Source organism: Cyrtonyx montezumae, unplaced genomic scaffold (assembly GCF_038088225.1).
Source record: "Cyrtonyx montezumae isolate F1298 unplaced genomic scaffold, pur_monq_1.0 scaffold_4, whole genome shotgun sequence".
In the NCBI taxonomy this organism is placed as follows: domain Eukaryota; kingdom Metazoa; phylum Chordata; class Aves; order Galliformes; family Odontophoridae; genus Cyrtonyx; species Cyrtonyx montezumae.
The window spans coordinates 30,989,118-31,015,420 of NW_027072045.1; the positions used below are offsets into that span (position 1 = coordinate 30,989,118).

At 44.8% G+C, this 26,303-nt stretch overlaps 2 protein-coding genes across 4 annotated transcripts in view; both read left to right on the forward strand.

Annotated features, from left to right (window-relative positions):
* Positions 1-5,816, forward strand: part of MCU (mitochondrial calcium uniporter) — a 65,752-nt gene extending 59,936 nt beyond the window's left edge. The window contains exons 5-8 of the mRNA XM_065746692.1: positions 944-1,104; positions 1,557-1,760; positions 2,642-2,758; positions 3,836-5,816. Coding sequence (XP_065602764.1) covers positions 944-1,104; positions 1,557-1,760; positions 2,642-2,758; positions 3,836-3,913 — 560 coding nt within the window. The 3' untranslated portion in view covers positions 3,914-5,816. The remainder of the gene's footprint in view (positions 1-943; positions 1,105-1,556; positions 1,761-2,641; positions 2,759-3,835) is intronic.
* Positions 5,817-12,008: 6,192 nt separating this feature from the next.
* The window catches only part of OIT3 (oncoprotein induced transcript 3), a 123,973-nt gene continuing 109,678 nt past the window's right edge, over positions 12,009-26,303 (forward strand). For 2 of the 3 annotated variants that reach the window (XR_010622802.1, XM_065746684.1), the window contains exons 1-5: positions 14,966-15,064; positions 16,326-16,700; positions 17,198-17,308; positions 19,772-19,894; positions 22,708-22,830. Coding sequence is in view for 2 of the 3 variants with exons in the window: in XM_065746684.1 (XP_065602756.1) it covers positions 15,031-15,064; positions 16,326-16,700; positions 17,198-17,308; positions 19,772-19,894; positions 22,708-22,830 (766 nt within the window). In the remaining variant the exon portion in view is untranslated. Of the gene's footprint in view, positions 12,948-14,965; positions 15,065-16,325; positions 16,701-17,197; positions 17,309-19,771; positions 19,895-22,707; positions 22,831-26,303 lie in introns of those variants that run through there. The other variant, XM_065746685.1, reaches the window with a different exon arrangement.

Here is a 26,303-nt window from a genome sequence, read left to right on the forward strand (position 1 = left end):
TTGCCTAGGAGATTTCTATAGTTAGTTTGCATTAAAATGATTGTGCCTGTAAATGGGCTCTGAGTTCTGTTCAACTTCTTAGCTGTTGCTTTTCCATTTTAACAAAATCACCCTGTGCATTTTGAAATCTAAATGCCAGGACAGAGTAACTTTAAATACTAAGGGCCTCTTGATCTTGACTTCATAAGGTCACAAAGGTTCTTTTTCTTGACAGTGGTACAGAAGATGCTTAGTTGGGATTGAGTGTTGTTTGCCTACCGTTTGCCTTGGCACACGTTGCTGTGTCATTTATTTCTCTGGTCATGCTAGTGTTAAAGCTTAAGCTGTTAGGAGCAGGAACTCTTCCTTTTGTTGCTCAGTTACAGTCCAAGTCTACCCTTCCCAGAATGTGAGCTACTGCTCACATGTTGCTGTCTTAAATGTAGTGAGAGAGACTTCCATTACCCTTAGACGGCTCAACAGGGGGCTTGTCCACTGTGTGTTGAGAACAATTCCTGGAGTCAGGACTTGAAGTAATTGTAAGACTGCATGTTCTGGGGCTGCTTACTTAAGACCAGGGGCTGTCACTGACAATTAGTGCAGTTGTTGATGATCTGTAGTCCGAATTCTGACTGTTTCTTGACAGCTGGTGCAGTGGATCTCACTGGTGGCTCATTTGTCTTTTAGGCTTATGTACAGCTATGGATCTAAAGCAACTGTTGTTCTCTGTCAAACTGCTAGGATGTGTCTTCTCAAACTTCAGGGCTATCCAATGATAAAACCTAATTTACTTTTGAAGATGTTGCACTGTCCTTGTGTGCTGGAGTTTTTCCAAAAGCTTTTGTTTGAAAAGATTGTTTCAAATATTTCCTCTGCAGAAATAATAGCAGTTTCTGAAGCAGTTTCCTCTTGTGTAAGGAGTCCCATGGGTAAACATACACAAAGCATTCTTTTTCTTTCCTAGAGCTCTTAAGCCATGAGAACGCAACCACGCTGAATGATGTCAAGACATTGGTTCAGCAGCTGTACACTGCCTTGTGCATCGAGGAGCACCAGCTGAACAAAGAGAAGGAGCTGATAGGGAGACTAGAGGAACTGAAGGAGCAGCTAGCACCACTAGAAAAAGTGAGAAGCTTCTCATTGTATTTTACTTATCCTTCAAATGCAGCCTTATTTTTGTTTATATTAAGCCCTAACATGCGTCAAATAGGTTTAAAATCATTGAAGGAAGATTAGTCACTTTGTACACCAAACCACATCTGTTTCTGATGTCTGCAGAAGTATCGTTTCATTCCTCTGTAACAGGAAATGCACTTGTTACTGCAGACTGGGGCTCCAGTGCAACAGAACATTTCTGGACCTAGAGATAGAACCTTTGGGAAGTGTCCAAAATATACTCAGAGTAAAATGAGGATGATTGTGAGATACTGATGGAAAAGAAGTCTGAAGTTGTCTATGTCACCTAGGACTCAGTTATGTCACAACTTAGCAGTAAATATAGATGTGTTATTTTTACATTATCTCTTAGTGCTATCAGCTTTTTGAGAATACAAGGCGTGTGTTTCTGTTTTCTGCAGGTAAGGCTGGAGCTCAGCAGGAAAGCAGAGAAGAGGACGACCTTGGTGTTGTGGGGAGGGCTGGCCTACATGGCCACTCAGTTTGGGATTCTTGCCCGCCTCACCTGGTGGGAGTACTCTTGGGACATTATGGAACCAGTCACCTATTTCATCACCTATGGTAGTGCCATGGCAATGTATGCTTATTTCGTAATGACTCGCCAGGTAGGACTTGTTGTGCTGACATCGATGCTTCAATAGAAGACTTTATTTGAGCTCTACTCCCCAGGAAAATAGCAAAATCATGCCTGCTGGAAGTTACTTTGCCTCTTTCTTATCCTGAAGGAAATATTCCCTACTACTTCAGTGGGATTAAGGGCTCAGTCTCTGCTGCTGCAAGACCACTAGAGCAGATACTGTGTGTATTCTAGCACGATGTCTCAGGGCTCTGCTGACTGTGTCATTTGGGGGGGCTGAGCACGTTCACCCTTGTCGCAATATTTTCTGCCAAGTACAGTTGTAACTTTAACGTGCTGAGTTCAAACATGGCAGAAAACACTGTCGTCTGTATCAGCTAGTACCTTTTCTGCCAGACTTGAAATCTCATTGTTTCAGAAACGGCGTAACTATGAAAACAGCTTTTTTTCTACCTGACAGCCTGATCGTTGCGTGCATACCAGATGGGAGCTGTGTGATATGCTGGTGCAAGGGAAAGTTAATTTCAGCAGGCAGACGTGTGTTGAGGCTGTGTGGGATTTGGTGTTAACGGCTCCATTGCTTAGGGTTATCTGTGCCCTAAAAATTTGGGACTTCTTGCAGTAGAGCATCCCTAGTAAAAGCTGTGGTACCGGACTCCTGTTCTTGCCTTTTGCCCTTCCAATTCTTTCAGTGATCCTGCTGAAGAGAGGTGGATAGATGACTAGGTGGGAGCTGAGCTACCAGACACGGTCACCCCACCTCACTGTCAGAGAGCTTAGTCAATGCAGTCTGGTTCTGTGCCTTAACCATCAGAAGCTGACTTCCAAAACGCATCTGGTATATACTGTGCTAATAGTATCCTGTGTTGTGATGCTTTATTCCTACACTTCTTTTTTATTTCTTTTTAGGAGTATGTTTATCCAGATGCGAGAGACAGACAATACTTACTATTTTTCCATAAAGGAGCCAAAAAGTCACGATTTGATCTAGAGAAATACAATCAACTCAAGGATGCAATTGCTCAGGTAATAAGAGTTTTTTCCATAGGTAAGGCAAATTACTGCTTGTGAGTTCATCTGCTATTAATAGATGCACCTCAAACAAGAGTGGTTCTTAGATTTTCAGCCTATTTTCTTGTCACAGCCCCAGTGCAATCACTGAATTAGCTTTGATGTGCCCAGGAATAGAACAGCTAGAAGTGTAAATCAACATGAAGCAGTTCCCTGTATCTGTCTGTAAGGGCCTTTTTAGAGGCTGAGAGCAAATTTTGAGTTGCTTCAGGCACCTTGTGCCTCAAAGGAGCCTAATTCAAGAGTTGCTTTCTTCTCAGTTCCTACGTACCAGATGGATTTAGTGAGGGCTGAAGACTTGCATCCATTCAATTTGTCTCTCCCTCACACAGCAGTTCGGTGCACTGGGTTGCAGACCTAGAAAATAATGTTCAAGAAAGCTTCACTGTTGGAAGTGATGGCAAATTTCTTGTAGGGGAAGATACTTGTGGTAGACTGTCCCCAGTGTGGGATCTGATAAACTGAAGAGTTGAGCAGATACTTATCCTCATTTTTGAGAGACTTTCTATTAAAAAAAAAGGCATGAACAGAAAAAGTAGAGCTACCACTTTTTCATTCTTCTGTATCACTGTTCTCGGGCTCTGGAAATGACAGTGTAGGATATCCAAGGCAAAGATGCATTATCCCTCTTTTTTGGAGAAGGAGCTGTGTGAAGAGCAGAGAAAGATCAAAACAAGACTGTGTGAAAGACTTAGAGGTTTCCTTATGCTTTTCAATACTGAAGTCTTGGCCATTCCCATTAATCTAACTCTTTTTAAAAGAAAACTAAAAGTTCAAGGGGATCAGTTCTTTCCTACCATATTCCTTCTTAGTATTCTGGTTGCATGTTAGCAAGTTTGGATTAGTACAGTGCAAGAGTCTTGAACTGATAGAAGTGATTTTCCCAAATCTCAGCTTGTGTTTTTTTTTTCTTCCCTTCCAGACGGGAAAAATGAGGAAATACAGAAACTATTTCCAATTTGGAAAGGTGCCTGGGGTTGGTGAAAAGATGCATTGGGAGCCTCTTCTTTATAATGTTTCTTTTACTTTTAGGCAGAATTGGACCTTAAGAGGCTTCGAGATCCACTGCAGGTTCACCTGCCCATCCAACAAATTGATGAAAAGGACTGATCAGCAGAGAAGCTCTGAACCGTGGCAAAAAACCTGTTCATAGCTCTTGCCTTTTTAATTAAAGCATTGCAGGTGGAAGCTGGGAGGTGGTGTGCGGGTGGAGGGTTTTTGGTTGTGGTTTTGTGTTTATTTTTATTTTTATTTTATTTTATTTTTTTTACCTTTAATCAAGAGAAAGGACTGTAAGGGGAAATCTCTTAAATTTGAAGATGGGGCATTGTAGAATGTTAGTTCTGAAAAGGGCTTGGCAAATAGTCATATTTAAAACTGTGTGAATGGCAGTTGTGTACAAATACAGGGTTGGGGGGGTTCATGAGAATGTAATGCTGGGGTAGGGATGTCTTCTTCCAGCTCTGCAGAGTCTGCCTCTTGATAAGACACCAGCAGCCTGCTTAGCTTTTTAAAGTTTCCTTTACCTGATTCAGTTCTCTCTTTCTCTCTTAACAAAAAATAAAAGGGGAACCTGGAGCTATGGCTGGTGATCAGAACTTGCGCTCCAACGCCATTAACACGCACACTTCTGATCAGACCTGGTCTCTTTTATAAAGTTACTACAAGACTGCTTTCTACTGGAAAACCGTGAGCTTCCCCTCCCCAGCCCTGACCCATGTGCTCCATTGACTTCCTCCTTTGCTTATTTGTAGCACAGACTGATTGTGAGCCAAGTGAGAGAAGGAACCAAGTTCTCTTTTGGATGTTTGATAATTAATATTTTGGAATACTCCTTATTAACTATATCAACTCATGTCCCAATGCCCTTGAGCTCCTTCTAGAAATAAATGGCAGCATTGCATGAGAGTTTTTATATTCAGTCTTATGGGAGGGAGATTCCCCCCTTACACCAAATCTGATAGCCACCTGGACTATGGAATTATGAAGGCTTAAGGGATTATGAAACTATCTCAGAATCATGACTCCTGCTTAGCTGAACAGTTTTGGAATGTGGTATAATTCAATTTGATATTTGACTGTTTGTGTAATAGAATGAAAGATCTCATACGGTCAAAGCGTTTTCCTCACCCAAAGGCTTTTTGAAAGCCCAGGGCTCTTAGAGTGCAAGGCACAGAACTGCTTCAGTTCTCCAGCACCTTCCCCTGCTTAAGTAGCTTTAAATGACCTTTGCACCCACAGGTCGTGATTTCTTAGGACTGGCTAATGACATCTCTCGTTCTTAGCTAAAAGAAACGGAGGAAGGAAAGTCAGCCTGTTTCCCTCTCTTCTAGTCAAGGCTGGCTGATTTCTAAGCAGATAAAATGCATCTTCATTCGAAGCTGGTCAGTCTCTTTAGCATCCTGCTGATAAATACTGTGGAGACAGGATGAAGGTGGGAGAAGGGCACTGAGCTTTATATACAGAGAAGCTTGCTGCTTTGTTTTTGAAATTTCACTACTGTTGCTCACTGTGTCATAAAAGAGGCTTCTGGTTTTGGTTGTTTATTTTGTCAAGAACTGTGTTTAAAAGAAAACAAACAAAACGAACAGAAATCAGTGTTAAGCAGATGCCAGGTGCCTTGCAGATGTGGAAATATAGCTGGATTGCTGCCTCTTCTCACTCAATGGCATGTTGGACCGAAAGGGTGCATGTTTCTAGGTTTTTTTTTCTCCCTCCCCCCTTTCCTCTGTCTTTCAATTTAATTAGATTGTGAGATTATTTTTTATCTGTTATATCCTGTTTGTGTGATGAGTTTTAAAGGGGAAAAAAATGAACACAATCCTGTAGCTGAATCCATGGTGTGTGTTTGGGATGAGGGAGGGAGCATGGAGAAAAGTCCTTCTTTAAAAAAAAACACACACACACACAAAAAACAAAAACCTGAAAATGTGTAAAATCCTGTATCATTTATGACATATGTATAAAAGAGCAATGTACTTCTGGAACAATAAATAACTATTCAATTTTTGAATTGGTGCTCTTGAGTAACATCACTTTCCCCAGCTATATATCATATGTGTGGCAGCCGTCTCCTGAGTTTCCTCCGTTTCTTTTTGTTTAGGTGGTTTCTTCCTGACCTTAACATCACTGAGGCCACGGTGGTGCAGATAATAGCTTTCCTGAAGAAGCTTGGACGGAGATATTGCTGCCATACCTAGCTGCGTAACACAGGGATCTCAAGAGCAATCGAGGTGGTGAGGTAGAAGTAGAGATGTTTGGTCCAACAAAGGTGCCCATCTTTGTTTGACCAGTGTGGTAGTTCCCTGTGAAAGCTGTCAACATCTGAATACATGTAGCAGGTTGCAGAATAAGAATCTATGAGTAACACCCAGCAACCTAAAACTTACCAATCAGAGTTAGCATATTTCTGTAGTGCTTTCTGATGATTTTTCAAAGGAAAGTTCAAGTTTTAAGCTCGTATTCCTTCCTTAGTGAGACTTTCAGTGGCTGTGGTCTGATTAGTCATGACGATGTGTCTTTAATTCATTAACTTTATGTATCAGCAGACTGTGTACTTAATCCTAACTTTATGGAACATTAGGATGAGATGTTCAGTGCCAGAAGATTCTTATCATGTCCAACTGTACAATTTCATGATTGCCAAGTTTTCCAACGGTGAAGTCTCTTGTGTGTTTTTAAAGTCAGATATGAGGGACTAGAGGCTGTTGATGGTGGTGAGCTGCCTTTAATCACTGCTGAAATTTGCTTCAGCAGTGCTGACAAACCCTTTTCCTCCATGCAGCCCTTGTCTGCTGCCGTGTAGTGGCAAACAACTCAGAACAATTGTGTAAGAACACATTCATTTCGACATCCAGAAGGACTGAAGGTTTTGACACTTAGCACCAAAATCTGTTTTGAAAGCAAGAAAATGCTTTAACAGAGTTGTTCTTGCATGTACTTAGATGCTGTTCTACAGATGACAAGGGGAAAGGAAGAGTCTGTAATTGAAGTATGGGCTGTTCTGGGGGCCTTGTCAGTCTGGAAGCTTGCTGTCTTGCTTATCTAGACACTGCTGCACCACAATCTCTGCTGGGAGGGATGCCACGCATCTTAGAGAGAGAGGTTCAGCAAGGGCAAGTATAGGTTCCTGCACCTGGGGAGGGATAACTGCATGTGTCAGTACAGGTTAGGGGCTGACCAGCTAGAGAAGAGAAGAACCTGAGTGTCCTAGTGGACAACAGACTGGTCATGAACCCTTCTGGCAAAGACCAGTGGTATCCTGGGATCCCTTCAAAAGAACGTGGCCAGCAAGTTGAGGGAGGTGAACTCCTCCCCATCTACTCTGCCCTGGTGAAGCCACATCTGGAGCACTGTGTCCAATTCTGGGCTCTTAGGTTCAAAAAAGACAGGGATATCCTACAGAGAGTCCAGCAGGGGACCACAAAGATGATGATGGGTCTGGAGCTTCTCCCATATGAGGAAAAGCTGAGAGATGTGAGGCTGTTCAGCCAAAACTGAAAGATAATACTGTCTGTGTTTATAAATATCCGATGAATGGATGGAACTAGGCTTTTTTCAGTGATGTGTAGTGACAGGACAAGAGGCAGTGGACACTGGAACAGAGGATGTTCCCTAAAAACATGGGGAAATTTATTTGCTGTGAGGGTGACAACACACTGGAACTGACTGCCCAGATAGGCTGTGGAGTCTCCTTTTCCGAAGCTGTTCAACACCTGCCTGGATACTTTCCTGTGCAACCTACTGTAGGAAACCTGCTTTAGCAGGGATTTGGACTCAGTGATCTCCAGAGGTCCTTTCTGACTGCTATGATTCCTGGAGAAGCTGGCAGCCCATTGCTTGGACAGGTACACTCTTAGCTGGATGAAGATCTGGCTGGATATCTAGGCTCAGAAAGCGGCGGTGAATGGAGTTAACACCAGCTGGCAACCAGTCATGAGTGGTGTTCCTCAGGGGTTAGTACTAGGACCTGTCCTGTTTGATATCTTTATTGATGATCTGGATGAGGGAATTGAGTGCACCCTGAGTAAGTTTGCAGGTAACACCAGGTTGGGAGGAAATGTCCATCTGCCTGGGGGTAGGAAGGCCCTACAGAGGGATCTGGACAGGCTGGGTAGCTGGGCTGACACCAATGAGATGAGGTTCAACGAGACCAGGTGCTGGGTCCTGCACTGTGGCCACAACAACCCCAGGCAACGCTGCAGGCTTGGAGCAGTGTGGCTGGAAGACTGTGTAGAGGAAATGGGCATAAGGGTATTGGTCAATGCTCAGCTGAATATGAGCTGGCAATGTGCCCAGGTGGTCAAGGAGGCCAATGGCATCCTGGTTTGTGTCAGAAATGCTGCGGCCAGCAGGAGCAGGAGGTGATCATCCCTTTGTACTCAGACCTGGTGAGGCTGCACCTCAGGTGCTCTCTGTTCAGTTGTTCTCACTACAAGAAAGATATTAAGGCCCTGGAGTGTGTCCAGAGAAGGACAGTGAAGCTGTGAAGGGTCTGGAACACGTGTGTTACGGGGAGCAGCCAGGGGAACTGGGATTTCTCAGTCGGAAGACAAGGGAGGCTCAGAGAAGACCTTATTGCCCACTACAACTCTCTGAAAGGAGGTCGTTGTGCGGTGAGGGTCAACCTCTTCTATTTAACTAGCAGTAGGACAAGAGGGACTGGCCTCAAGTTCTGCCAGGGGGGACTCAGGTTGGATGTTAGGAAATACTACTCAGAGGAAGTGCTCAGGTGCTGGAATGGGCTGCCTGGGGAGGTAGAGGAGTTACCATCCCTGGAGGTGTTCAAGAAATGTTTACATGTTGCACTTAAGGACATGGTTTAATGGGAAGTAATGGTGATAGGTGGGCAGTTGGACTGGATGATATCGGAGGTCTTTTCCAACCTTGGTGAATCTGTGATTCTATAAGTATGTTCCTGTCCCACTGACACCATCTTAAGAGCAGAGAGTGCTTCCAGAATCTTAATACAACATTGTGTTCTTAAGACCTCATGAAGGATAAATAGCAGCATCTAGTGCAGCGTTCTGGTTCTACCAATTTTGTTGTCATGTGCTTTAATCCTTCTTCTTCTCTCTCTTTTTTTTTTTTTTTTTTTTTTTGTGAAGGACCTTTCAAATAAACAAGTTTACAATTGTCTGGAGAAATTTGCAATTCCCTTTTGTCATGTCTGCAAAGCTCCAGAGGAGGTGTTCCCGGCCTCTGTCTTGAAGACCACAGAATGCGCATGTTTTCTTTGCCCCTGTAACTCTTCCACATGATGATCACGTTGCTGCGACTTCTAACACTGATGTTAGTTTGTGTTCTGGCTGTCAGATCATTGTACTGCATCAGTCAAGTAAAGCTGGCCAAGCTTGCCTCACCTTTCTAAGTGGAGCAGTGGAGCAGTTCATTTGATCTCCTTTATGTTTTCTTTGCAGAATTGTAAATGGAAGCTGCATTCCTGTGCCACTATTTTATTTTCACTTAAGGAGTTATTTTTGTTGTATCTGAAGTATTTTTTTCTAACTGTTCCCATATTGCTCTTAAAATTGGTTTTATTTCTGTATAGACGTAAAAAGAGTGAGAAATAGAATACAAAAGTGGAAATTAAACCTGAAGTGTAACAAAACCCCTGGGCTATTGGAAAAGTTGGTGTGATGCTGTATCCCTGTGAGGCTGTGAAAGATGGGTTCTGCTCCTCTTTCTGCCTGAGTTATGTAATTGCAGGTTTGCTACCTGTCTGTGGAAATGGAGAGTCATAGAAATAACACTGGGTACTGCAGGACTTTTGAAGAAACACTCTTAAACACCAAGTTCAACATCAGAGGGCTCAGAAAGGATACGCAAGTCACTGCTCTTATCCACTGGGAGTTGTGTACTTGTTTCATTTTCATATGGCTTTTATGCTTTATGTGTATTGAGTTTGCTTGTACTTCACCAAACTTGTGCTCACTCTCTGATCTCAGCAGCCCTTCCCATTGGCACTGTCTCCTGGGACAAATTGTTTACAGAAATCAGGGCTATCTCAGAGTCCTTGACATTCCTGCAATCCATCTAAGCAGCCTGTCAGGGCTTATTGTGAACATACATCCTCAAATCCATCGCAGACAGGGGTCTTGTCACGTGTGCTTGAGCTCTTCTTGCTCTTGGTGCAGGAAGTGCTGATTAGCTCTTCCTCCTGGCCCTTCTGGGCAGGCTGCAGAAGTTGCTCATGCCCAGCAGCTCTTCTTGGCACACTATTCTTTAATCAAACATTGATGGTTGAGAAAAAGGCTGGTCTTAGCAAACACTGAGGCACTTTCATTACACATTTCAAACAAATTCATTACTTTGTTTCATACAGCATAAGCTTTTCCAACCCAGATCCTTTTATGAAGAGTAGGAGTTCCTTGTGTAAGGACAGTGAAGGCCCACATCTCTGGAAGAGCTGAGAAATAATGCCACCTCCACCATTTGCACCTTTCAATGCCATTAAGAATAGACATAACTAAGCTTAGCAGCAAGATTGGGAACCCTCATGTGTTAGGTACCAAAACAAAATCCCAGCCCTCTGTTTCAGGATTGCATTCCCTCTTCATATCTTTTATTCTCCACTGATGACCGGTTTTGAGTAGTACTGCTTTGATCCTCATTCTTGTTGCTGCTTGGGAAGTCAGGATTGCTCATCTTTGGTGGGAGGAAACCACCAAGGTCAGAAAGAACAGGTTTATCAGGTCTGCCTAGAAAGTGTAGGCCATAGGGTACTCCCCTGGATTTCTTTTGTCTCTTGGAGGGACTGTTTGCAGCAGACTTCATTTCACCCTCAGGAGCAACTGCTCTGGCCCTCTGAGGTAGAGATGTGCAGTGTTCTGCTCCAGTACAGAACACTGTTATCTGTGGTGGAACCAGGCCTATGTATGTCACCTGAAGTAACCTGCAAAGTGAAAAAGAAAGTGCTGATGGAAGAGTTGCTTCAACTGCTGCTTCTTCTAGAAGACTCAGTCTGTCTTTTCTGTGGATCAAAAGGATGTTTAGAGGCAGTGTGCTGCCTTCAACTTTATACTGTTTTCTTGTTCTAGGCAGTTCAGGGTAGAGTCATCTCTGGGAATGCTGGGGCATCTCTGGCTTTAGTCCCTTATTGATAACATAAAAGTGACTGTTTATGAGACCATTGAGGCTCAAAACTGCTATAATGCAATTTATTTCCATACGTTAATTGTTAATAGACATTCGTATGTGTGTCAAAATACTGCTGTATCAGTCCTAATATACTACTTAGAGAATAAAAGCAGCTAGTAATAAAATGGTTCAGAGAGAAATGTGCATACCTCTAATGCAGACAGAAAATTCAATTCAAGCCTGTCAGTTTTATTTACCCAGGATCTGAAGTATGAATCAACCTGTAAGTGAAAATGGCACAATATAACTTCCTGTGCCTCACTGTTTTATTCTGTGTTCAATTTTAGTTTCTCTTCTGGGAATTCACACCTTTTGTGGGTTATCTGCCTTACTAGCTTTGCGTAGTGAAGTTTTTTCCTTTCCTGTGTTTGGAAAAAAAAAACTTTCCTAGTGCTATAAGCTGTCAGCATGATACAACCATAAATAGTGGTGGTAGTGGTGGTGGGAGCAACAGCAGTCATTTATAAAGCAGCTTTTGTTGTTCGTTGGAATCATTTGCTGCTGAGAAAGACCCCAGTGCTGGGGTGGAGCGTTTATTGCACTGCACTGCCAAGGGAAGCATGGAAGAGAAACTACTGAGAACTTTTCCTGACAGTGCAGGTGGTCTGTCTCCACAAAGAACTTAAATACCTGACTCCTCGTCTCGAGCAAATTCAAGATGAAAAGAACAAAGCCGTGTTTTTCCATCTGGAATTTGTAGCAAGCACGTCAGTCTTGATGTTCTCCCTTGCACCAGCCCACTGCAGAAATGTGGGGCATAAGACAAGTGGGAAAGTGGCTTGATTATGCAATTGCTGAAAGTTTAGTTTTACTCCCTGTAGACGGAGACCTTACAGCTGATTTCCCATTGGAAACTGTACAAGCACCGTTTGTAAGCAGGGAGGGGCCTGTGTATGTATAGATGTATATATGTGCATATACGTTAAAACATACCTTTTAATCTGGTCTCTGCTGTAATAGGAACTACATCTTAGTGGAATGAGAGTTGCTCCCATTGTGTTCTTTCACTCTGTCCTTTGCAGGTCTCATTGACAGTCGTGGTGCTTGGTCTGCTTTGGTAAAAGAGGTTTTGGTAAGCTGAGGACTAGCACAGTCATCTCATCCACAGACAGAGCATGAGGTTGTGACCTGCAGCTTAGCCTAGCTGCCTTTCAGCACTTCAGGCAGAGATCCTCAATTACTCAGTCTTACATTAAACTTAATTCAGTACTATTGGGTTTCTTACATTTATTACTGGGACAGAAAACGTAAGACTACTGCAGAAATATATCTTTTCCTTGCTTGATAATCTTGCTGCAGTGATTGGGTTATGTGATCACAAGTGGAAAGGGTCTTTGCCTAGCATAGGAACAGCTTACTTCCCCGTGAGACACCATTCCATCACGATGACTGATGTTCCTATTGTAGCCTAAGTCCCAGAACTCATTTGCAATCTCTGCTCAGGATGTTCAGTTCTCCTCCTTTTGATCACTATTTCCTGCAGTTAAAGCTCTCTAGCTGGCATTTTCTGACTGAGGGGGAGCCATGAAGTTGTGTGACTTGGGGAAGGAGAAGAGATAACAACAAGCACCCATCTGTTCTTCTTTTCCATCCCTTTGGGATGTCCGGGTGTCCCCTGGTTAGAATTCTTCTCCAGATAAGATAGTGGAGGTGTCACTGTGGGGCAGTCAGGCAAGAAAACAATAGTGAATTGAGTCCAAAACATGAGATCGATCAGTAAGTTGACAGTAAGGAGCAGAGCTGCTCTTTGGAGGTCAAGGCTGGAGCTGTATCCCACATCCCTTCAGCTTCTTCCTCTGATAAACTTCCAGGACTGCTATCCTAGTTGCTTTGCAGAACGCCTGGGGTCAGAAGCTCTGCTGAGGGAAGGCGGCACAGAGTGTGTGCGAGGTCTTTCAAGGCTCTGTTACTTGAGTGTTAACTGTTCCTTGGCAGAGTGGGATGTTCCAGTACTTGTTTTTCTGTCTCTGCTTCGTGGTCCAGCTGCAGCCAGCATCTTCAATGGGTGAGTGAAGAGGCATTGCCTTCCATTCATCATCTTTAAGGTCCGTGGCAGACACTGGTATTCTCAGGTGAAAGACTGGGAGATGTGAGAGAGATTCTTAACTGAATTTGAAGTCATAATGCAGTGCTGCTCGTTTCATTGCTTATTCATGCCAGGGCAGAGACTTCCAGTTATACAGTGTACACGGGATCAGTCTCTGCAGATTGGCGGGCTTATGGGTGCTTGCTAGAGCCTGATTTGTCATGTAGTGTACGTGCTAGCACATCAGCTAGAGAGCTAATGATGTCATCAAGGTTACAAATGGAAAAGCTTTACTTGGTAGCTGGTGCTTGTCAGACTGAATTACTTGGACCATGCAGAAAGGCATTGGGCAGGAAAAAAATTGAGCCAAGAAAAATGAAAAATGGAGGGGACTGGAGACCATTGTATGTCCTGTGCAAAAACCTACTGTTTACAGCCTTTGCGAGAGCAGATGAGAGACTGATTGGTTTGTCCTACATTTTTGTGGACTTTCTTAAAAACTCAAATTAGTTTTTGGTAGGCTGGGCTGCCAAAGAGTGCCTGGTGTCTGCAGGGACTTGGCCTGGGGCAGCCTTGGTGGCCCAAGGGTGGCTATGATGGTCTGCAGTGTTCTAGAGAGCTAAGTCTGCTTTTTCTGCATGCCTTCTTCCCCTTTACTCCTGCCTGAACCTCAGATAAATGGAAGATGGGAGGGTGTGCTATTTCATTCCCCTGCTTCCAGCTCCCTCTGAGCCATTGCATCTTCATCTTGGTAAATTTTGCCTTTGAATTATCTCCTGTCTGTTTAGGAGACAACGTGATCTCCCTGAGTGAGTGCTTGTAGAGTCTATCTACAAAGGATATTTCATAAAGTTAATTATACCATATGAGAGCTAATGAGCGTGTTTATTTTTGGTGCTGCCCAGCTGGGAAACTGACAGGGCATTCCTTGCTTTTGCCTCATTTGGCTTTTAACACAAGGAGTTTTTAATCTTAGTCAGTGACTCACCCTTAGGTCGTACCAAATCATGTCATGGAAACCAAATGCCTGAAGTGTGCAAACTAAAGCCAGGACCCATCTTTAACTGTCCTGAGAAGTCAAGCATGCTCTTGGAGAGTGGGATCAAGGCACACTGCTGCTGCCTGTGGTTAGGGGGAGGCAAGGAGAGGCAGGAAAGAGGGCTTGTGGAGAACTGCCTGGTGAATCCAATCAGAGACTCCTGCTGCAGGCCCCCTTCTCCTTGGGAATGCTAAGGGCTGCTTTTGGTGGGAGTGAATCTGCTCCTCTGCACATCTCATATTGAATTACTACATTATGGATTCTCTGTGAAACTCAGACACGTTCTCCTTGTGCCAGCTTGCAGCTCTGCAACACTCTTGTGCCTGCAGCAGCTGCTGCTGCTTTTATACTGCGTCAGAGGCCAAACAAAACATGTCTGTGGATGAAGATGGTTTTGTTCAGGGGAAATGGTGTATTTATGAGAAGGTACAAGATAGCATGTCAGTGAGGCAGGTGTTTACAGAGGATACAGCTCCATTAGGGTGACTTGAAGCCCATTCTCAGGAGCACGTATAGTTGTCACTTGAAAACCAATGAAGCAAATCAACATTCTGAACCGAGGTTTGTCTACATCCACTTTAATAGGAACAACATAATGTCCCCCCAGATTGCATCCTGCTGTTGTTCAAACAAAATGAAACAATAGTTTCAGAACTTGAGATGTGACGTGGAAAGCACAGTGTATTCCAGTCCTGAGAGGCTTTATTCAGGATGATCAGTTTTATTAGCCTAATTCCAGCAAACAGAAATAAATTCTCCTTACTCAAGGCAATATTAGCATTCATTTTGCTTATTAGCAGATAGCTAGTTAAGGGTAAATGGTGCTTAACCAGGTACTAAATGCATGTGGAAATGAAACCCCTGGACTTTCACTGGAAGTGAAAGGAAGCTGGCAAATCAGGGTTAATGAAGAAAGTGCTGAAAATGTAATGAACACTCAGTTCTTACTTTTTTTTTTCCCTCCCTGTGCTATTATTCTGTTGCAATTGTTTGCATAAGGTTCAGAAAGGCCTCCAAGAAGGGATGCTCCTCGAGCACAACACATGCATACCAAGAGGTCTGTGCGTTTAGATTTGGCCCTTGCAAACACTCTGCATACAAATATCTCAACTTTTATGGAGCCAGAGAGGGTTTGTTGACTTATGAGGAACATGACTGAGTAGAGTTGAACGTTTTCTGTTCAGACCTTCCTGCTCTCTAGATTTTAAGATGAGAAAGAGATGGGGGGAGGCTGTGTCAGACACAGTGAGGCAATATCATCACACAGAAGCTCAGTAGATGCTGTAAATCATAAAGGTAGGGGGGAGAGTGGGTGACAGAAGGTGAAGACGACCAGGGTACATCTAAGTGGATCTTTAAATACAAGGGACTGCCATTTCTCACTCTTGCCCCACTGCAGCATTATACAGAGTGTACAGATTTGAGTTATATCTCTTTAATCTCAGCTAGGTATAAATCTACAGAGCTGTACAAGAGACAGAGAAGAACAGAAATCCAGTTAAATGGAGCAGGGCCGCTTTCTGCTAGCTCACCTGTCTCGGTTAGAGGCAGTCAGCTGGGCTATGGATCAGCTCTGCTGTGATCTGAGAGAGCAGTTGTTATAATTAGTTGTTTAAAATTGTGCCCTGAAATGAGTAGGAGCTATTAAATTTTACTTACAGATTACTTGCAATTATGCAGGGATCTAATAATTGAATGCTTTCTTTTTGTACATCTTAAAGATAGCATTCTGTTGTACATCTTGTAGCTTGCATTTTAACTGATGCTTTGTGGAGTGATCTCGAACTGTGGTTATTTCAACTCAATTATGAGGGCTGAAATGAGCTATAGGAGGGTTTTTAGAGGCTGCTTAACCTGTTTGAATTTGGGTCCTCTTCTCCAAGGTGTGTGGCAGTGCCCCTAGGTGCTTGCAGGTGCTCAGTTAGCACATAATTCATGTGTGGATGTCCTAGGCTTGATCCTGTGCTCTCAGAACACGTTTCCTCTGGCAAAATTGCTCCTCAGACCTCAGGTTTGCTTAGATATGTATATATTTTTTTTGTCATGGTCCACAGGAGCTAAAGAACAAGACACACAGTTGCATAATGTTGTCAGAGCTCTGAGTGTTCATTTCTTCAATTTCTTCAGTTCAAGCTGTCAGAGAGTTTTCCACGAGGTAGTTAGCTGGTATTGCTCTCTCACCCCAGGGATCTCTGTCTAAATGATTCTGTTAAGCCAAGAATAGAAAAAGAAATTATTTTGTGTCCCTTGCAATTATAAGTCAACAGCTCAATTTGATACCTACTAGAAGTTCTCTCTTGTCTTGCCGCACGCCTCAGCCCTGGACCCCTGCTCTGCCTACATCAGCCTGAACGAGCCCTGGAGGAACACCGATCATCAGATAAATGGTTCCCACGGCCAGCCCACATGTGACAACCAGATCAATGGGGAGTGGTACCGCTTCACCGGCATGGCCGGCGATGCTATGCCCACCTTCTGCATCCCTGAGAACCACTGTGGGACGCACGCTCCCATCTGGCTGAACGGCAGCCACCCACGAGAGTCGGACGGCATCGTCTCACGCCAGGCCTGTGCCAGCTTCAATGGGAACTGCTGCCTGTGGAACACCACCATTGACGTCAAGGCTTGTCCAGGAGGGTACTACGTCTATCACTTAACAAAGCCCAGCGTCTGTTTCCACGCCTACTGCGGGCGTAAGTAACAGCAACGGCTGCTTTTCTGAAATCTGCTTGTACCTTGTGGGGCAGGAAGGGTGGTGAACATCCCTATTCCTCAAAGGGTCTGGCTGCATTCTTGTTTCTCACCCAGAAACACGCCAGGTAATGCAGCACTGGTCTACGTGACGCTGGTTAGACTGTTCGATGGAGGTGCATTGTTCAGCTAACTGAGGTCTTCCATAGCTGACATGGCCACAGTGTTTTAAATGCTGGCTATGGGCCTTGTGGTTTGTCTTGACGTGCTGCCACACTTGCATCTTTGACTTACAATATTGTGACTAGATCTACTTCAATTACTATAATAATAGAGGAATTAAACTAGATTCTGATCGGCTTCCAGCAGCTCGTCTTTCTTGCCACGGGTCAGGTCAGTGACTGGTGGGCTGGCTGCAAGCTGTAAAGTTGATGGCAGAAGTACAGTATTTTCAGTGCTTTCAGTGCTCTGTGTTGAAAACACTCCTATTGTGCCCTAGATTTTTATGACATCTGCGATGTGGTGGATTGCCAGGACTCCTGCCTGGACACCAATGACTGTACATGTTCCCTGGGGACAACACTTGGACCTGATGGACAGACGTGTCTTGGTAAGTGCAGAAACAAGTGGCATCAGTTACTGACATTTTCCTTCCCTTTTGTTTTCCATTGTTCACACTTCTATCTATGGTCTTGAAAAGCAGCATTAAAAAAATAAGTATACTGAGATGCACTGCCCTAGAACAGGTCTTCGATTCTGTAAATGGTTCCTGATCTCTCCCCACGGGGTGTTATGCAACACTGCACAACTGAATACCTTCCTGCTCCTAGAGCTCTGCCAGGTGGAGAAGCTAGCTTTGCAGTCGTCACGGTCCGGCAGCAGGTTGCCCATGCTGAGGGCAGCCAGTAGCACAGCCTCTTTGCAGGATCCTGGTACAGCCTCATTGGTATTCAGGGAGGGCTCTGCACTCCCTCATTAGATATTTCCTCTCAGCTGCTCTGCTGAATGCCTCTTTCCTCAAAGAAAAGACTCCTGGCTGGCCTCAGGCTGCACATTAGGCTTTACTTAGCCCCCTTGTGTGGCATTGTGTTGGGCCTGGGCTTGGAGAAAAGTGCAAGGATTGTAGGTTGCAGCACAGCCCCAGGGATTTCAGCAGCATGACACAGTGGTATTCAGTAACCAGCACTTGGGGGCTGCTCTGGCAGAGACCAGTGTGTCTAGGAGGGATGGAGCTGGAAGGCTGTTAGTCAGAGCAGAGTGGGAAGGTGGCCTTCAGGAATCTGAGGAGATCCCCATACGATATCCCATCAGGATGGATACCCACAGCTTCCATATGTTGTGCTGGTGGGCTTAGGAAGATAGTCTGTGGGACAATGTCAGGCCAGAAAGAAGTGGCTGTTGAGTACCTGCAGATTCACACTGACTGATGGAGAGGAAGAGATGGTATCAGGGGAAGAAGGGTCTCATCTTTGAGACTTGGTTTGGTGGAGAAGTGAAGAGCAGAGTTAGTCCAGGAGGCTGCTTGGCAGGTGAGATTTTTCCATACAGACTCTAGCTGACCAAGGTGTGGGTGGCTTAGCTTCACACTCTGGGCATCAGTAGGGGCCGTGGTTGTCACAATCTGTGGGAAGAGCAGCCTTTCCCTGCTGCAGATCTACGCTTGCTCATGCTTTCAACAGGATGGTTTTGCTAAGGCTGCTCCACCTCTCCAGCTGAGTGACTGACTTAGCTCTCACAGCTAATTAAAAGCACCTATCAGCAGCTTCTCTGCAAGACTTCCAGGGACAAGTGCCCTTGACTTGCACCAGCATTCAGTAAATGTGTGGCAGGCTTTCAGGAAAGGAATTCCTGTGGCAGGAAGACACAAGGAGTCCAGAGCCTGTCTGCACATGCTGGAGGTGCCTTCATCCTTCTGCAGCCAGGCAGGACAGAATTTCTGCTCTGCTGCTTCTCATGATAAACAGATGGTGTTGTCTCCTCTGTAGTAATCATGCTGGTTTACCTGCCTGCAGCCTCTAGTCGTATGGCACAGTCTTTCTTCTAATGACTTTCTGTTGTGCTAGCTGCACAATCACATCTGCTTTGAATGCAATCCTGCTGGCCTTCCAAAGAAACCAACGGAACTATGTTAGCCTTTCCTACATGGAGAATATTCCCCCTTATCCCATCTCGTTGGGAGCTGAAGGTGGTGCAAGAAAGCTTGTGTCTGTCAATCTCCCTTACTATGCTGACTCTCCTCAGTGTGTTACATGCTTCGAATCCCAGAGTAGAACTGCTGATCCCAATTTACATTTCCATTTGAAAACTTTCTTAGAGGTTAAAGTTAGCTCTTAGATTTTTGTCGTGGATCTACCAGCTCTGTGCATTGCCTTTGACCTCTTGAATACCTGGATCCATCCACAATTAAAATTAGCTGAGAAAAGAGAGAAAATTAGAAGTTTTCACAGCTGTACCAAGAGATTCAAAAGCATCTTGTGTGCTTTTTCCATCAACAGATATTCTCAGCATCTTAAGGGGCTCTCTGCAGCCAGCTCAGAAACGTTTCTTGGGGAAACTCCATGGAGTTTGTTACATGTTTTACTTTGATTTCAGCATTTTTATTTTGAAATAAAGGTTTATTAATTAATAATTTAAAACCGCTGTAGGATAATTAGCCACATGTAGCAGTAGCAGGTGTGGCACAAAAATGGATAGGGTTTATTTTTGATGGGCTAGTTTTATCAGGCAGCAAAGTCATGCTCACTCCATTTTAATATCTTTGTGAGAGGGATGGAAAATGGTTTAGGATGAAAATGTGGAACCAGTTTGGAAATTTCCCAGTGGGACAGTGTCTTTATTCTGAAATGGCTGCTGTGAGCATTCAGTCTTTCCTCACAAGTCTGCTTTGTTCTTGAGTTAGGCTCAGCATGACAAAACACTGCTACTGTCAGCGGACAGAATTGCTCTGATGCGTGCCATGAGCCCAGGAAGAGCAGCCTGCAGCCCAGCCAGTGCTCCCATGTAGCAGCAGTCCCTTTTTGCCAGCTGTGTTTACAGGGGGGGCAGATGTGTTATGACATTTTGTTCCTTGCAGATGAAAACGAATGTGAGCAGGACAATGGAGGCTGCAGCGAATTTTGTGTTAACCTGAAGAACTCCTTCCGCTGTGAGTGTGGGGTCGGGCGCACGCTGGGAAGCGATGGGAAAACCTGTGAAGGTGAGGTTTCAGCTATCGCAGTCTGCTGGGAGCAGTACGAGTCATTAAATCGTTTCCTTCCCCTTGCAGTGCTACTTTTGTCTTGGCTCCTTGCAGCTGGGATGGAATGTCACTCCTATCACTGCTGTTTGCCAGTGGTGCTTTTATGGAAGCAGCCTTCTAATCAAGCAGAGATACCTCCTGGCTGTTCTCCCTTCCTTGTTCATTTCTGTTAGGATTTGCTTGTATTTATCTCTGTGGGAGGAAAGGCAGCAGTGGATCTGGGAGGTTGGTTGTACAATGAGAGCCAGTTATTGCTGGAGATACTAGGATGTGACTCTGCAGATTTGTATGATAGAGGGTGCAGGGGCAGATGTGGCATTACTCTTTTCTGACAGCTGAAACTAGGCAGGAGGCAATATCACAACATTAGAATGGAGTGTGAGGATTTAATAGCTTCCCAGAACAGAGATCAAGGAGAGAGGGATCCAGTCAGTAAGCAGAAGGTAGTGTTAAGATGAGTGCTGCATTTGGACTGTTTGTTTTTTGTAAGCATTTAGTTGTGGGCTCCACCATGAACAACAACAACTGCAGCTATCTCCCAGAGATGGCACTGCAAGGTAGAAAATCCTTGAAGACTTTAGGCTGGTGCCTTGGCAGGGCCTAAAAACTATTGTTTTGGGTTGTTGTCACTAGCAACATACAAAAATCTTTGGTCAGAAATATGAAAAGCCATCACAAACTAACTGCAGCCTGATGTTTTCTGTGGTCAGCACTGTGAGCCCTCGCAGACAAAGCTGCTGTCTTGTGTGTTCACACACTGTGGGGCTTCAGACAAGAGCAATAGCTAATGAAGTGCCCTGCTTTGAAGCCACCTGTTTGCCAGAGCTGAATGTATCTACAGCCTTTGTGCAGCCTTACTTGAGCTGCATTGTTGCTGGCATCCACAGTGCAGAGATGGAAAAATGGGTTGCCATTGTATTTTTGGGCTGGATACCACCCACTTTTATGGTATGCTGACAGATAGCTCCATGCTGCAGCTTTTGTCCCTTTTTCTCCCACTGAATAGCAAACCACCTTTCATTTCACTTCTGTGAAAAATCTCCTCTCCAAGCTCTGTTAATAAAACATCAGTCATCCAGATGATACTTCCCTGAGGAAAGCTGCTGTGCAGAGTGCTCCTGCACTGCTTCTTAATTTGTGTGGGGCCAAAAGTGATCTGTGGGCTTGATCCCTTCCACGTCCAGCACTGAGCAGTTGGAGAGTCACATGAACTGGCTGTGCAACAGGGCAGTTTTTTATTCTGCACGCTTCTGGCAGGGCTGGAATAGCCTGTGCTGGGAGACTCATTTGTTTTTTTTTTCTGTTTCCAAAGTTAGTTATTAGCACCCTCGATGTATCATTTGATTTCCCCTTCTGTAAGAAGGATGGTGCTTTTCACGAGCTTAACACTGCTGCAGGGGATTTTTACAATCTTGTTAGTGGGTTTTATTTCTGAAGATGTGCCCTCAGCTTTGTGAGCTGTTGGAGTACCTCAGCCACTTCACAGCTGTTACTGAAAAGAATGAGTGCAAGAGATTTAGCTTGACTGCACAAACTGATGAGACAGAGTAGGGTTAAGAGTGTGTCAGTGTTTCCTTCATGATGCTTTACCTGCTGCTTGATTTTCACGGTGTTGTTGCCATTGCTGAAATGTACCACCTCCTATCCGCCCTTGGTCTCCCTATAAGCTCAGAGAGCAGCGATGAATGTCAGTGGGTGTGATTTTTTTCCACACGGAGGAATTCAGTGATGTTTCTTTGCATCACAGTCCAATTCCACATTGGGCTCCGTTTGGTCAGACTGCCAATACTGGCAGGAATGTTCAACCTCTACCGCCGTACCACCACCATGTGCCATCTGATGTCGTGGGCCAGCATAATGAAACAGGAGGCATTACTTTCAGAGCAGCCCTTGTGGTTTGTGTGTACTGTATTCTTGTTTTTGCTGCGCTCATCCCAAGGGGCTGCAGTAACAATCAAGCCCTGAAGGTCACTTAAAGCAACTGCCTCTCACTCGGATATTTTCTTTCTTGTTTTCTTTATAATGTAAAACCAACAACTGAAAGCAATCTTACTTTCTTTAGATTTTCAACTATTCAGTGTATTACTTGGATTCCCTCTTTCCTGTGGTTGTAGCAGCTGGGAATATGTTTTGCATGAAAATTCAGATTCTCGAAGAATTGCCTCAGCTGGACAGCAGCAGTGTAAGAAAAGACATGAGAATTCCCCTAGTTAGTTGTGCTGCACACTTCAGGCAGAAGGAATTTAGGACTGGAATTGATCTTGAATCTCTCCATGAGCTTGGTCGCTCTGTTTCTGTATAGTGCACCTCAGGGCAACAAGCCAAGCCTGTAACTTGCACTGAACAAGCAGAATTTCTGATAAACTCTTGCAAGCAGAGTTTCCTCCTCAGTTTACAAAGGGAATGCAAGAGTATGGGGTATGTCTATATCCACCACAGCTGGGAAAATCCCAGGCAAAGAGTGTGTCTTCCCTTTGCTGTGCCCTGCTGGAGAATGGGACCTGGCTGCATGCAAGTCTGTCCTCCCTGAGACACCTGCCTTGCAAATCTCAATGCTTTAGTTCTGATGTGATTAAGGAATGAGTACGGTGCTGTGTGTGGCAGGACAAATAAAAATAAGTTTCCATTGTATTTTCTTGAAAGCAAGCTCACCACGCTGCTGCCTTCAAGCTGGGTGCTGGCCACTCTATTAGTTAGGGAGCCTGGAGTATTTGCTGGGGTCTGACAGCTGCCTGAGGAGCAGAGTGTGCTGATTTCCCCTTCTTTTGCAGAAATCGAAGGCTGTCACAATAACAATGGAGGCTGCAGCCATACCTGTATTGAAGTGGAAGACACTTACCAGTGTGAATGCCCGAGGGGACTTGTTCTGTCAGAAGACAACCACACCTGCCAAGGTAGGTTAACATATGGGGAAACCCAGCAAAGAAGAACCTCGCTTGACAGCCTGTGTTCCTTGCAGGTGAAAAGTGTGTTTGAAGGGACTTCTCTGCTTTTGTTGTTGTGTGCTCTTAGCCTTTCCTTTCCTGTTTGGTTAATGGAGCTTTGTCATGAATGAGTGATGATCCAAAACTGAGAGCCTGGGGACACTGCTCTTTTTACTAAGCAGGAGAAGAGAAACTCAGGACCCAGCTGGGTTCCTCTTGCATCACAGGCGGGTTTAGCAGTGTTCACTTATAATTAAGATTGCTTAACATCTCCCATTATATTTCTCTGCTTGAACTGTGCATGCCTTTGTTGGATTAATGCTATTAGAACTAAAATTTTCCATGCCCCAAACTGGGCTTTTTAAATTTCAACTGATGTGGTTCAATTACTTCCAAGAATGAGGCTAAAGAAATAGGCATTTCTTGCTCAAGTTAGATTCCTCTGTAGCTAGTCAGTGCTCCCATATTTTACAGGAGGATGCTTTTGCTAGGTTATTCCATGGAAAACTGTCGAAGACAGCATCTGAAAATTGACCATTGCTTCTGCTGTGTAGAGGCAAGGACAGAGTTATCTCTGCTGGAAGGGACCTGGCATATGAAGTCCAATCCCATCCTGTACACAAGTCCTTGACAACCTTACCCACACCTGTGGCACGTGTCTGGAATTAACAGGTTCCCTTTCCTGATTTGCAAGAGCTGAGTGAGATTCCTTTCAAAAATGCCTAGGCTCTCAGGAGCCAGTCTAGCTGTAGCAGTGAGTGCAGGGACCAGAGCATTAAGGAAGGAAGATCCTGAAGACATGGAGAGTTAGCTGAGGGTCTGTAGCAGCTCGTGCAATGTCTTCTTACAATCCAGGACTTGCATCCAGGATTCTTCTGAGTTGTAGAGTCCTACAGCTTGCTGACCCTGGGGTGCTGAAGGGATGAGCAACCTGGCTGTCTTTAAGAGATGTATGCCTCTTCAGATCATAGTACAGTTGAAAACTGCATCTTGAGGACAGCCATGAGGGTGTGTGAAGGGCAGACAGCTAATACTCTGGTGAGCCTCATCTGGCTTCCTAGGCCACTTTTCAGACCTGGTAGCTCAGCATAAGCTAGAGAAGGTCACTGCTGCCCTGATGGAGTCAGACCAAACTGATAACTCTCCGCTCATGCTCTACCTTGGTGAGCCCATGAGGAATCTCTGCAGTTGCTTTCAGATATTTCCATGGAAATTTGCTAATGGGCTTGGGCCATGGTCAGGGCAGGATATAAATTGAAGGAAACAGAGCCTGCCGTGGTCTGATTACCCTTAGGCTTTAGGTAGTGCCAGAGAGGATGCACTCAGAGCTGAGTCTGTGATGATTTGATGTCTTACAAACTGCCCGTACATCTGTTAGAAATACAAATCCAGATATCATGGCGGTCAGTGCAGGGTCTGCCCCAGGGAGGAAGGTGAAGTTGTTCTACTTTATGCAATTTCTACTGTTGAAGCTTTTTAGAAATGCAGGCCATACAAAGGTACAGTAATGTAAAATCAGCAGCAGAACTAGAAGAAAGGCAAGCAGTGCAGTGATTAAGACAATTCTGCAGCACCTCTTCTATCTCATGTTGGCATGACTTAATCTACATCACAGGCAGGTTTAGTGCAAGGGAGGCATGCATGGCAGGAGGCTGTTTAGCTGTAGGTCTCATAAGTGGGAAGATACATGGTGAATGACGTAGGGATATCCCTGGAAAGGAACAGCTCTTGCTGTTGAGGCAGGTTGGCTGCCTTTCTGGGGTGCTACATCCCAACCTCACTCCTTTGGGAGTGACACAGAGTGAATGACAGTTCCTCCAGCCCATTCTGTCCTCCCATTTAAGTATCTAAGTGCTCGTGCAGCAGATAAGAGGTGCCAAGAGCCTGTGAGAAAGTGCTGCATCTGCAGAAATCCCGTGAACACTACTCTGTGGGCAAAGCTAAGGCTCATGGCTGCCTGCAGCAGGGCTGAGCTGCCCTCTGTTGCCTGGATGTCCTCTATTTTGGTATGCTGTAACCTGAGCTTCCTTTTCACACCTAGAGTCAGTCCTCTGTTTATGGTGTGAGCACTGCACATTTGGGTTTCAGTACCGCTTACTGCTCCACCAGATCCCGGTGGGGAGGAGGTGATGAGGATTTCAAGAGCTGTAATTATTCATATTGATGGAAGGTGTGATTGATGGATAAAAGCCAGAAAAAAGCAGTGTTCTTCAGCCTTGGCTCCCTGAAGCAACCCCAGCAGGATTAGAAGGCCATGCATTTCCCAGCCAGCGTTTCTTCTTCTTCTTTGGCAGCTGCTAATGAGAGCAGCAGCACTGCTGGGAGCCAAGCTGGGGCTTGCAATGAGATAACTCATAAAGTGAGATTGCTCATTCTTTTGCATTTCTTCAGTGTATGTCCCTACCCAATGGCCTGCAATTTTGAGAAGATATGACAGAATGCATCTGGAACTGTACCACACAATTCTTTATGGCATCTAATCCAGCTTACAGTTGCACAATTAGCAGGGCAAGGCAGGCACGGTTGCCTGGAGCTATTGTATTTGCACCTTATCAACCCCCCTGCTCCTTACCTGTGGGGTCTGAAATTTCCCCACAGGAATGCCAGCCTAAGTCTGGCAAAGTCTGAGTGAGGTCTTGGGGAGCTTCCCAGGCTGGGCTGAGCCTAGGGTAGCAAGACAGGAGACTGCAGCTCTCTGAATGCATGATGAATTCTGTGAATATAGGCGGATTCCTTGGCACACAAGATAACCCATTTCTGCTGGGCACCTCAGGCTGGGCAGCTGGGAGCTCATCACTTGCTCCAAAATAACATGTTTGCATGCAGTCACTGCTACACTGCCAGCTCCTTTTCAGCTCCCCCTGCACTGCTGTTGCTGGCATTGTCTGTTCTGGGGGAATCAGGCCTACTCTGAGAGCTATATTATGCTGAAGGAAGTAGTCTCCTTGCTTGTAATGCAGCCACTAAACTGGTAATACCGAAGCTCCGTTCTTGATTGTGATTAGTCTTCTGAGTGCAAATGTCTAATGTGGTTTGAGTTACATTACCAGTTATTCTGAGGAGGTTCCCAGCTTGTTTTGCTAAGCAGAGAGTGAGCCTGAATCAAAGGTACATCTGCCATACTTGCTTTCATTCATCCATTTCTGTGCACAGGTGGTAGGGTGCACATAGCTGACCCCTGCAGCACCAGAGCAGAGGTTGAGTAGCACAGCTGTCCTACGTTTCTTCCCTTAGGGCCACTCAAAGACATTTAGAAACAGAGGTGGCAGGAAATGTAGTGCTGAACTCCGGAGAATTGCACTGGGGATGCAAACCCTCTTGCCCAGTACACCTTCACAAAAGCACTACATGTTTCTGTTCATCAAGTCACTGGAACAGTGAAGCTCTACATCTGCATTCCGACTTTCAGTTCTCCAAAGGTTGTTCTTGCTGCCTGCATTACA